The 12,527-nt window shown below is 39.3% G+C and overlaps 1 protein-coding gene across 2 annotated transcripts in view; it reads left to right on the top strand.

Annotated features, from left to right (window-relative positions):
- Positions 1-12,527, top strand: part of LOC127417063 (metabotropic glutamate receptor 3-like) — a 67,156-nt gene that overhangs the window by 19,620 nt on the left and 35,009 nt on the right. For both annotated transcript variants that reach the window (XR_007893228.1, XM_051656764.1), the window contains exon 2: positions 5,187-5,794. Coding sequence is in view for 1 of the 2 variants with exons in the window: in XM_051656764.1 (XP_051512724.1) it covers positions 5,339-5,794 (456 nt within the window). In the remaining variant the exon portion in view is untranslated. The remainder of the gene's footprint in view (positions 1-5,186; positions 5,795-12,527) is intronic.

The raw sequence follows: 12,527 nt of genomic DNA, 5'->3' as shown, positions 1-12,527 counted from the left end.
AAGGCAGCTGAGATTTGTCCTCCACCACCTGGATTGAGGCGAGTCACTACGCCACCACGAGGACTTAGAGCGCATTGGGAATTGGGCGTTCCAAATTGGGGAAAAATAAAAAACACACTTTTTTGTCTCTTTTGGCTTGCCGTAGTTCAACATACATTGTTGACAATTTTATATAATTGATTCATCAGGTGTTTTAAGTGAGTTTAGCAGGCTGGAAATAGCATAAAATTGGTGCTTATGGGGAAAACAATAGTTACTGGAGTTTGCTATGTTCCTGGCATTGTGTATTAGAGGTGCACTTAAGTCAGTTTTGGCTAGTTAAAAAAGTTTTACACATAACGACATGAATAGCATGTTTTAGAAATATGTTGAAAATTATGTACACAAGCATTAGATGAAGACTGCATTCATACAGAAACACAATAAAAGCAGTGTTATTTTATATGAAGCTGGTCGCCCCCTTGTGGACGCTGCCATGCTGACAGCAAATGGCACTGTGTCATGCAATTGATTGACTTACTACTGCTATTAATGACAATAATAATAACATGTTCACTTAATATAGTGCTTTCAGACAATGCTCAAACATTAAAGTACATGTAAACAAAACAAGCAAACCAAACCAAATAAACAACAAACACAATATACTTACTAGTGGTATAGTCCAGAGTGATGGTGTGGTGTGATCTACCATACAGTCTGAACCAAAACAAGAGGTCACTACTAGAGTCATAAAACAAACCTCTACGACCTGCAGCTCGTTCGGTGCGGATCACGGATAAACGCGCACATCAAATGCCAAGTGCAAGCACAAGGCGGTGTTCAGCCAGCTGCATGGTCACAGTCCAGCGCCCAACAATGCGCAGAAATTCATTTGGACTGAATTCAAGAATGTTCAGAATACGGACATGTGTGCTATGAGACGGAGAAAAATACAGACTAAAAGTAACCAGTATCCAGGACGGCAGGTGTCAGTATAGAGTCCAAAACCACAAGTACTACTGGGATCGATGGGATGAGTAAGAGCCAGCTAAAATCTTACAAAGTGCACCCTTTAATAACAGAGTTTGAAAAGACCACAAACGTCCTGGCTTGTGTCTTAGGGTGTGTTCACACTTGTAGTTCTCTTGGTCCGGACCAAAAAAGAAAATGATACATTTAGTCCTGGTTCGCTTAGCATTCACACTGGCATTTTTAACACCGAACCTAAAGATACAAAACAAAAGGCATAAGGATAAGGCCACAACCTGATTGGACAGCTTTTATGACGTATATTTTGCGACGGAACTTGCCGAACATCCAAAACAATGCTGGCTGCTGGGCTATATGTGCTCGTTGGACCCACTTTCCCTTAACCCATCACTGAACATTTTGAACACTTGAGCATTTTTGTGTGTTTTTTCCAGTATACTGGAAATATGGTCGTCGGACCAAAGGTTAATAAGGAACTTTACCTCCTCATTGCTCCATGTTTGCCCTCTGCTCATTTTGTTTTGCGTACACCACTCTTACCACTCTTTCTATGTTATCAAATCATGTGATTTTTAGGATCGCATCTTGTGACATCACATCCTGTTATTGGTCCGTTTAGACATCTTTGGTCCATGCTGCGTTCATATATCAGTCGAACCGCACCAGAGTTCATTTGGAAGCGGACCGAGACCCTCTATTCAGGGGGTCTCGGTCCACTTGTTTGGTGTGCACCAAGGTTCGGATGGCAGCGTTTACACTTGTTCAAATGAACCGCACTAACAGAGCAATCGCACCAGAGTTCGTTTTAATCGAACCAGACCTGCCAAGTGTGAACACACCCTTAAAAGTTTGCAAATTCCTTGATCACATCTGTAAATGATTCTTTGTTTTCATGGTTATATACTTTAAGTTCCCAGTAAATATTGGGAACTTATTGCATCTGGATGAATTTCCTCTCACCCGGTGTGGCCACTGAGACTCAAAGTGCTAAAACAACACCGGTCTACTTCTGGAGAGTCCAAGCATCTGTCATCAAAGCAGAAAGCTCTCTCCCTCCCTCTCCGCCGGCCTTCGAGATCTCCCGCTGACCTCTCAGGAGAGAGAGGAAGAGACAAGCGAAGTGGAGACACTTTAAGCCGCTTGCTTTCGCCCAGTGAGAGCTCCATTGTTGCAGTGAGGCTGGCAGACTGAATCGTGTTGGTGGAGAATAATGAGGAAAGCTGCCGTTAGTGCGACTCTGCCAGAGACCTGCATGTCGTGCTTTGTGTTGCGTTGCACGATGGAGAGATAGCATCACTGGTTGAGCATTATCCAGCCTTGGAGCATCTCCTCGCCAGGCTGTGAGGCTTTGTGTAGCTGCCAGAGATGTGGAAGCCCGGCGAGCCATCTCACACACCTCATAAATCTGCCCCCCCACCACCATCACTCCCGCTCGCCCACTCTTCCGCATGGAAAAGTGGGAGAGGGAATCAGATTAGGGACTTTTTTTTTTTTCAAGCCAAGATCAAAACCCAGGCTTAGATATCAAGCCTTCCTTTTGCATACTTTCAGAACTTTACAGGCAATGAAGAGATGCACAATCCCAGCCATATATTTGACAATTAGTGCCAGAGAACTTTCACTCTTTTGTTGAGCGCTCTGAGAAAGCTATTTATCGGGCTGTTAAATTGGTTGGATTTTCTCAAAACCGTAGGTTCGAGATTTAATTAGCATTTCATAACTCTGTCATCTGAGCTCCACAATAACAAGGGGAGAAAAAAAATCAACTGCACACTGAAAAGAGAAAAACACTCATTTGAGACAGGGAAGGGAAGAGACGTCACACCGTAACAGCACATAACAGGTTTACAGTGTTGGGTTGTAATGGACTACATGTAATCTGGACTGTGAGTACAAGCAAACAATGCATTCAGCTGGCATAATTTATTCTTAGCGATTTCTCCTCAATATGTTCTCCACAGAGATAGATTTTTTTCCTCAAACACTGCTTCTCTCTAAGCTTCTGGCCTGATTAATTTATCTCTCTCGTGTGATTTCCATCCTTGCGAATCTGTTTTGACAAATCTGTTCGTAAGAGTACGGAAAGCGCGGGAGAGTTGGCGATGCATGCATTTGTTGAGATTAGTTTGTGTGTTTGGTAAGATGTTTTGAATCTTCTTTCAACTCTTTATGGAACATTGTGGAGTATTTACACATGGTCACGTCATGCATTTTAACTGATCAGATTAACTATCCGATCATGAAAAGACCAAGTGTAAATGCCCTCCGAGACGGATTTGAGACAGTTATAAATCCGATCACTCAATTTGATCACTTGATCACCTCCAGAGGTGGTTTGAGACACATTCCAGATGAAATTCGATCAACTGTAAATGCATCTGGCTGTTCAAGCCATATGTGTAAACTTTACTCCACCCAAACAGCGCTACATCAGCAAAGGGGATATGTGAAACATAACAGCTACTACCAAGTGTGTGCATAGGGCTTGCATAGCAAAATAAACAAGAAAAAAGTTTTGGATGGAAGTTGTAGGAGAGGCAGATGATGCAGATTGCTGACAATACTGAAACAACACTGACAATGAGCACAGCTGACACGCATGGACATTTCTTACCAACAAGCCCAAACATCCGAAAAAAAAGTAATAGTTCACCCTCAAAATGAAAATTCTCTCATCATTTACCCACCCTCATGCCAACCCAGATGTGTATGACTTTAAACAAAGATTTTTTTAGAATAGTATCTCAGCTCTGTAGGTCCATACAATGCAAGTGAATGGTGACCAGAACTTTGTAGCTCCATAGAGGACATAAAGGAAGCATAAAAGTAATCCATACGACTCCAGTGATTAAACCCATGTATTCAGAAGCAATATGATACTGTAGGTGTGGGTGAGCAACAGATCAATATTTAAGTCTTTCTTTACTATCAATCTCCACTTTTGACCAGCCCTAACCAGTAGGTGGCAGAATGTGAAAGTGAAAGTGAATATTTTCAGTAAAAACTTGATCTGTTTCTTACCCACACCTACCATATTGCTTCTGAATACATGGATTAAACCACTGGCGTGTTAAGAATTACTTTTTTACTCCCTTTATGTCCCGTTTGGACCTTTAAAGTTCTGGTCACCATGCACTTGCATTGTGAGGACCAACACAGTCGAAATATTCTTCTAAAAATCTGTATTTGTGTTCTGCTGAAGAAAGAAATTCATACACAGAACAACATGTTGTTGCACAGTAAATACATAGTCTGTATGTATTTAATATTAGTACATAGAAGAGGTTAAGGCCACCTAATATAAAGTGTGACCTTAAGTGTTATTGTGCTTAATAATGGCACACACTACTGCAAAGATTGGTGTATAAAAGAGTGTTAATGGGTAGAATACAGACAGACAAAAGAATGGTGCCAGGCATCTTACTTTGGGCTGCAGATGGCACAAAAGTGAATGGGCACTTAAGAGAATTTTAGTAGATTTGATTCCATTTGTAGGCTAATTAAGCAAAGCAAAAAAATAAAAAATAAAAATGCATGACATGTTCTTGAAAAAAAAAAAAAAGAATTCTCCCCTTTTCTCCCGAATTTGGAATGCCCATTCCCAATGCGCTCTAAGTCCTCATGGTGGCATAGTGACTCACCTCAATCCGGGTGGCGGAGGACGAATCTCAGTTGCCTCCGCGTCTGAGACCGTCAATCCACGAATCTTATCACGTGGCTTGTTGAGCACGTTACCGTGGAGACATAGCGCATGTGGAGGCTTCACGCTATTCTCCGCGGCATCCACGCACAACTCACCACGCGCCCCATTGAGAGCGAGAACCACATTATAGCGACCACGAGGAGGTTATCCCAACGTGACTCTACCCTCCCTAGCAACCGTGCCAATTTGGTTGCTTAGGAGACCTGGCTGGAGTCACTCAACATGCCCTGGATTCGAACTCGTGACTCCAGGTGTGGTAGTCAGTGTCTTTACTCACTGAGCTACCCAGGCCCCCGAAAAATGTTGATTTGTACATTTTGATTTTTTTTTTCAACCTTATTTGGGAATGACCCTAATAAATGTGGTCTAGATTAGAACTCTGCGCCCCTTAATTGCCTCACGAAAACTCTTACCACTAGACCAACAGGTGGTACCAATACTTAATAAACTACTAAGTTGTTAAAGTTTTAAAAAAGTAAGCATTTTTATCTCTCTGTCTCTTTCTCTGCAGTTTAAAGGCTGAAGGCAGTGCTGTGGATCTCCATGAGTAACCCAACAAACCTCCCTGCCTCCACTTCATGCCTCTGTCCAGTCTTTGACACCCTCTTTTCACCCTCTCTCTCCCCTCCTGACCGCCACACCTCTTCAATCCTGCGTTAAACGATGTCGTCCGCCGTCCGCGCTCTACTCCTGGTGCTGCTCGGTGCTGGGGTCCTGCTCTCCAGCGGAGACTCTCCCCGTAGAGAAATTAAGATCGATGGAGACCTGGTGCTGGGAGGCCTGTTCCCCGTCCACGAGAAAGGTCTGGGCATGGACGAGTGCGGCCGCATCAATGAAGGCCGAGGTATCCAGCGTCTTGAGGCAATGCTCTTCGCCATTGATCAGATCAACCAGGACGTAGGTCTGCTACCGGGTGTGGTGTTGGGCGTCCACATCCTGGACACGTGCTCGAGAGACACCTACGCTCTGGAACAAGCACTGGAGTTCGTCAGAGCATCCCTTACAAAAGTGGACGATGCAGAGTTTATCTGCCCCGATGGGTCCTATGCTCTTCAGGAAGACAGTCCGCTAGCGATAGCTGGTGTTATCGGAGGATCGTTTAGCAGTGTATCCATCCAGGTTAGAACTAACCAATTTAATAGTCATAAGGTTTTGAAATGTCTTTGTAGTATAACTTTTCTTGAGATCTTTCCTTGGACTCTCTTGCAGTACAATGGTATTTACCACAGTGATACAGTTGTTTTGGTACTTTTCAAATGTCTTTTATGTCTAGATTTGACTGTTTTAGCCTTGTTGCAGACAAGACGAATAGTTCGTTTTTATTCTGTTACCCTGCTTGATTTAAACGTGCCTTATTTGTCTAACATATTTCATTTGTAATTATTGGTGCAATAAATGTTAGCGGTGCATGATATGCAAATCAATAACGCTTATTCCACGAATTACATACCGTCAGTTTGTGTGTGTGTGTTTGCATCAAGTCATTATGATTTATTATGTAATCCTTTATTCATATCAGATCTATAATGCATGTAACATTAGTATTGTTTTCTGTTTACATACACAGCCACACAAAAGCCAACTGTTTAAATTAAGAACGTTCAGTAAAAACTATTATAAATAATTTTTTAACACATTTATTATATAATTATGAATCATTCTAACACATTTGAATTGATTTGTATCGTGATCAAATTTTAGATTTCATGATGCATTGTAAAGAATCATAATTGTTGTTAGTGCAAATATTTACACCCCTATGAGACAAGTGATGTTTGAAGAAAATTAAGAAAAATTAAGTTTGATATCAATATTTGATATCTGTAATTTTGGCAAATTTTGCAAAAAATGTAAAAATATAATTTTATTGTGTGTTTTTAGGATACACAAAATGCTAGCTATGAAATTAAACTTAGCAAGACAAAAGCGTCTAATATTTCATTAAAAAAATAAATAATAATAAAAAATAAAAACGTAAAAAATTTAATTTCCATCAGCGTCATTTGCAGCACAGAATTCAGTTAACATAATGCGCAATTTGAGATGTGCTGGAAATGACACTGTGCTGGGATTTTTTTAAGGCTGTCAATCGATAAAAATTTTAATCAAATGAATTACATGGTGTCCCTATTAATTAATCGAATTAATTGCATATATAAATATTTGCTGAGAAAGTTCCTCAAATAACAATAATTCAATATATAATTATTACATTATTATAAATAGTTATCTTTAAATATTTACTATTATATGTATATATATATATATATATATATATATATATATATATATATATATATATATATATATATATATTTAAAAAAATATTCAGATAATTAAAATGCATTGCATTACACTATAGTGGCAGAGGAGTTAAGCATTGATAAGACAATACAAAAACAGCTTTAGAATCCAAAATATTGTATATTTGCATATTATTGAACATAAGTCATTCATTGGCCTGCAGTCCACAACAATCCATTTAGCAAGTGAATTAGTCAATCAGTCAGGCTTTTATTATAAGGGCTTGTCTACGGACCCGTCAATGTACACCAGTGTCAGACAAATGCATTTGGAGCGTCGCACTTTGGTTGCGTCACATCATAAACATGCCATTTTAAGGTAGCTGTATCAAGTTAAACGTAGTGTAACGGCGGGTTCACACATCCTCCGTGAGCGGCGCGTGAGCAGGGCGGTCGCGTTGGACGTCTCTTCTGCGAGAAACAGCAGTGCCTCTGCGCAGAAAATAAAGTTATCTATGGGGTCCTACGGCAATTTTTTTCTTTAATAAGGTCATAATAAGCTGAGGCTTCAAGGACAACAGCGGGTAGTCACATGCACTTCGTCTTTATCGGCACACTTGGTTGTGATTCCAAACAGTACACCTATATACAGAGAATGGCAGAATGTCCAGAAGTTTATTAATTATTTCCTTTATTAAGTTATTTTATTGAGTTTACTTGTATGCAGACATATAAATTGTAGTGTACTATAGGTTCAGTTTGAATCATTTTGATTTGCTTTTGTGTCTTTTCTATAATCTCCTGATTATTTTAGTGTTGTACTGCACACAGAGCCGCTGAGCTCAGCGTGAGCCGCAACGCCGAAACTATCCGCACACTGCCGCGTCTGGGACGCGTCACCTCACGACTCACGCTTGCAGTGTAAACAGTGTAATCTGTTAATATGGATGCCGAAACGAAAATGTGCCGCTCACACCTCACCCACGCCCGACTCACGGAGGATGTGTGAACCTGGCGTAAATTCGGATTTGCGCTCCATCAAGCTGTGTTTTGAACGCAAGGACGCATGCTCGTGTTGTGCTGCCTGCTGAATGGTTGGTTTGTTCTCTGTATAAGCTGCGTGTTGCCTACAGCTGAAGTTTTGCTTACTGCCTCCTGGAGAAAACAGGTGGTACTTCAAGCTTGAATTTCTCAGGAATTTTCTATATAAAGGAATTATGATTAAGTTCATTTTTTAACGCGTTATTTAAAAAAAAATAATCGCACTGAATTAAATCGACAGCCCTTGAATTTTTATGACTTCAAGATAAATTAAATTACATAAATCTCCTGTGATGCATGTATCATACACTGTTGGACATGTAGACAATAAACTTAAATAAACTAGTGAGGGTGTGAAAACATTTTTGTACGAGACTTTACTTTCTAAAAGTGCCCAAAGTTGAAGAAACGCCCCTATATTTTATTCTAATTAACTTTCTTGAAAATATAAGTCAGTATATTTCATATTTTAAATGCAAATTTTGAGTATAAGCCCCTAATTAATCCACACTTTATCAAAATCATTGTTTATCATAGTGGCCTCCAAAAACATACTTGACAAAACAACAACAACAGCGCTTTTATCCTGACCCAAACCATTATTTAGAGGTCCGCCCTCAAATCAAACTCTGTGCCACCCCCTTTTCCATTCTTCCTCCCTGTTAATCCAGTTCGCTCTCTATTTCATTCATTCTTCTATGGTATGTGCATGGATTTGCGCTACAGGTTGGCTATTGTGTGCGTTGTTGCCTTCTAGTGCCACTGGAGAAAGAGCCCTGGGAATTTGCATAATTTTGCATAACCCCCTCCAATTTGTGACTCAGCAAAAGCTGACCTCCCTGATCCGTTCCAAAATCCATAATCTGTCTTTTCCCCCTTACTTCATGTTTCCTCTCTCTGTCTTTTTCTTGTTTTCTGTCACTTGTTTTTTTATTTCTCTCTCCGTGCAGTTTTAATTAGTGCTTGCGCTCTGTTTCTGGCAATGAGCCTGGAGAGATTGTGACCTCACAGCGGTCTCTCGTTAGATAACCATTGTTATCCATCGCTCTGCTTTCATCGCCAATGACTGGGCATTGTTTTTCCCTCACGTCGCCGGCTGTTGTTTGCCAATCCTGCCTCCCTCTTTGGCAGATCTGCTCACAAGAGGATATGTACACTTCTGTCCCTCATTCCTCCAGATTCTTTTAAGTTACGTGACATCTCAGTGTTTAAAGGGAGAAAATAGTACAGGTTTACTTCTCATGGAACTGAAGGGTTTACTGAGCCACTTAGGACTTAAAGGGACAGTTCACCCAAAAATGAAAATTCTCTCACCCTCATGCCATCCCAGATGTGTCTGACTTTCTTTCTTCTGCTGAACACTAACGAAGGTTTTTTAGAAGATTATCTCAGCTCTGTTGGTCCTCACAATGCAAGTGAATGGGTGCCAACATTTTACAGCTCCAAAAAGCACATAAAGGCAGCATAAAAGGAATACATAAGACTCCAGTGGTTAAGTCCATATATTCAGAAGCGATATGATAGCTTTGGGTGAGAAACAAAAGAATATTTAAGTCAATTTTTACCATTTTACTTCCTGCCCAGTAGGGGGCGATATGCATGAAGAATGCAAATCACCAAAAACAAAAGAAGAAGAAGAATGTAAAAGTAAAAGTGGAGATTGATAGAAAAAATGGACTTAAATATTGATTTGTTTCTCACCCACACCTATTATAGTACTTCTGAAGACATGGATTAAACCACTGGAGTCTTATGGATTACTTTTATGATGCCTTTATGTGCATTTTGGAGCTTCAAAATGTTGGCACCCATTCACTTGCATTGTATGAACCTACAGAGCTGAGATACTCTTCTAAATATCTTCATTTGTGTTCTGCAGAAGAAATAAAGTCATACACATCTGTGATGGCATGAGGGTGAATAAATGAAGAGAGAATTTTCTTTTTTGTGTGAACTATCCCTTTAAAGTCATTTTGGTTTGTTTACATCCTGAAATGTTTAGCTTCTTTTTTAATCTTTAAACGCAAATGATTAAAGTCAACATGAAACACATTTGCAACCCATTTTACTTCCATATTAAGATGTTTTTGGAGTGAAACAGACAAAAATGTATTGGATCGTGAAAAGTGGGTGTTGCGTAACAGAATTGAGGCAGGTGATTGGAGGGGAGGAGCTGAATCTTAAGCAGCCTTGGTGATGTAAGCCAATAAGGAAAGTTGTCCACATTATTTATTATATTATTTATATATGGTGTATAATATTACAATGATTTTCTTTTGGAATAGCATGCACTGATGAATTGTGCTCAATAAGAATATGAATATGTATTAATAAAGTAAATAAGGCCAATTCTTGCCTCTTGATGTTTTCATGTTGACTTTAAAGGGATAGTTCACTTAAAAATTAAAATTCTCTCATGTTGTTTAAAACCAAAAACTGGCTCTTTAGGACTGTTACTGATAGCCATATGAAATCTGCAGATTTACGTAGAATTTGTGAATATTTTTAAACCACACATCGTTCACAAAACTCCACCTTGTGTGTTTGTTTATTAAATATTTTAGCGCATATTTTAATACCTTCAGCAGACATTAAGACTGTAGTACTCTAAACTCAGTTTTACACATTTTACCACATTTATATATATATATATATATATATATATATATATATATATATATATATATATATATATATATATATATATACATATATATATATATATATATATATATATATATTTTTTTTTTTATTTTTTTTTTTTTTTTTTTAAATCAACAAAATTAGGACAGAAAATGAAGAAGAAAAAAAAAAGTCAGATTGCATGTGGTCCATGGGTGAATGGAAATGAATGGGGCCAATCTGGTTTCCAAGTTTCAGAAGTAAAGCCATAAGACGTGAACTACGTGTGTTAGCATGATTTTAGTGTGATGAAATAATTTTCTAACCTTTTCTGTGTAAAGTTGCAGCCAATTTTACAACTTCGCTGCCATGACGATGTGACGACGTAATGCTGTAAATCCATAAAACGGCTGTAAAAATGACAATTTCAACAACTTCACAGTTCAAATAATACATGATTTTTAAAAGAAGAATTAATGTAAGTGCTTTTATAAAATTATAAACTTCACATTTCTGCCTCATGTGTAAAAATGACAATTTCAACAACTTTACAGTTTAACTAATGTGCTCCTGTAGCTCAACTGGTAAAGCATGGGACCAGCAATGCCAGGGTCATGGGATCAATTCTCAGGGAACACACAAACTGATGAATAAAATATGTATACTTTGAATCCACTGTTAAGTTGCTTTGGATAAAAGTGTCTGCCAAATGCAAGTAATACATGATTTTTAACAATTTGGAATGTCCAGTTCCCAATGTGCTCTAGTCCTCATGGTGGTGTAGTGACTCACCTCAATCCAGGTGGCGGAGGACAAATCTCAGTTGCCTCCGTGTCTGAGACCGTCAATCCGCACATCTTATCACGTGACTTGTTGAACGTGTTACCATGGAGACATAGTGCATGTGGAGGCTTCACGCTATTCTCCGTGGCATCCACGCACAACTCACCACGCGCCCCACTGAGAGAGAGAACCACATTATAGTGACCACAAGGAGGTTACCCCATGTGACTCTACCCTCCCTAGCAACCGGGCCAATGTGGTTGCTTAGGAGACCTGGCTGGAGTCACTCAGCACACCCTGGGATTTGAACTAGTGAACTTCAGGGGTGGTAGCCAGCGTCTTTACAATTGAGCTACCCAGGCCCCAATTAATGTGCTTTTTATAAAATTATAAGCTTCACATTTCTGCCTCAAATTGACTGTAACTTTACACAGTGATGCTATCACACTAAAATCATGTCTTTTACATCTTGTGGCTATACTTTTGAAAAAGTGAGTATTAACGTTCAAAACCTGGCCCCATTGACTTCCATTGTAAGTGTCACACTGTAACCTCGATTTGAGCTTTTTTACAGGAAAGGAGGGACGAGTCGTACTTATTTATTTTTTGTGGTAAACAACATTTTGCCACACATTCTGTTGATTGAGCTTCACTTGTATTGAACCCTGAAATATTCTTTTAAAGTCTACGGTTTTACATAAGAGTAGCTGTCTCTTTGTTGATATTTGGGTTAGGACTGCACAATAAATTGAAAAAAAATAATAATTGAGATTACAATTACAGCTGCCTCAATTTTAATCACGAAAAGTGTTATTTTTTTGCAGCTTTGAGCATTGTAATCAATCAGAGACATGTCTGTTGTGTGCATGAATGCAATGATCAATCACAGTGTTTAGAGTAGTCTATGCCCAGACAGAGTCCAGCCTTGATGTAATGAGTTGAATCCGAGCTGCAGTTGTGGCGTTTATGCAGCAACGGAGACATTATCCAGTGCATTTTTTGCGCACTTTGCGTGGGATGTGTGATCTGGAAGAGCCAAGCTGAGTCTCACCAAAGAGAAACGTTTCCACTCGGCTGAGCCCCGCCAAGACTGCCTGCGTACTGTTAATGACTAAAAAAGAATATTTTATGTATCATAGACTCTGGATAACTAATTCATTAGG

Source organism: Myxocyprinus asiaticus, chromosome 26 (genome assembly GCF_019703515.2).
Source record: "Myxocyprinus asiaticus isolate MX2 ecotype Aquarium Trade chromosome 26, UBuf_Myxa_2, whole genome shotgun sequence".
Classification (NCBI taxonomy): Eukaryota; Metazoa; Chordata; class Actinopteri; order Cypriniformes; family Catostomidae; genus Myxocyprinus; species Myxocyprinus asiaticus.
The sequence above is the reverse complement of the archived record's forward strand: the minus strand, read 5'-3'. Positions and strand labels throughout refer to the sequence as shown.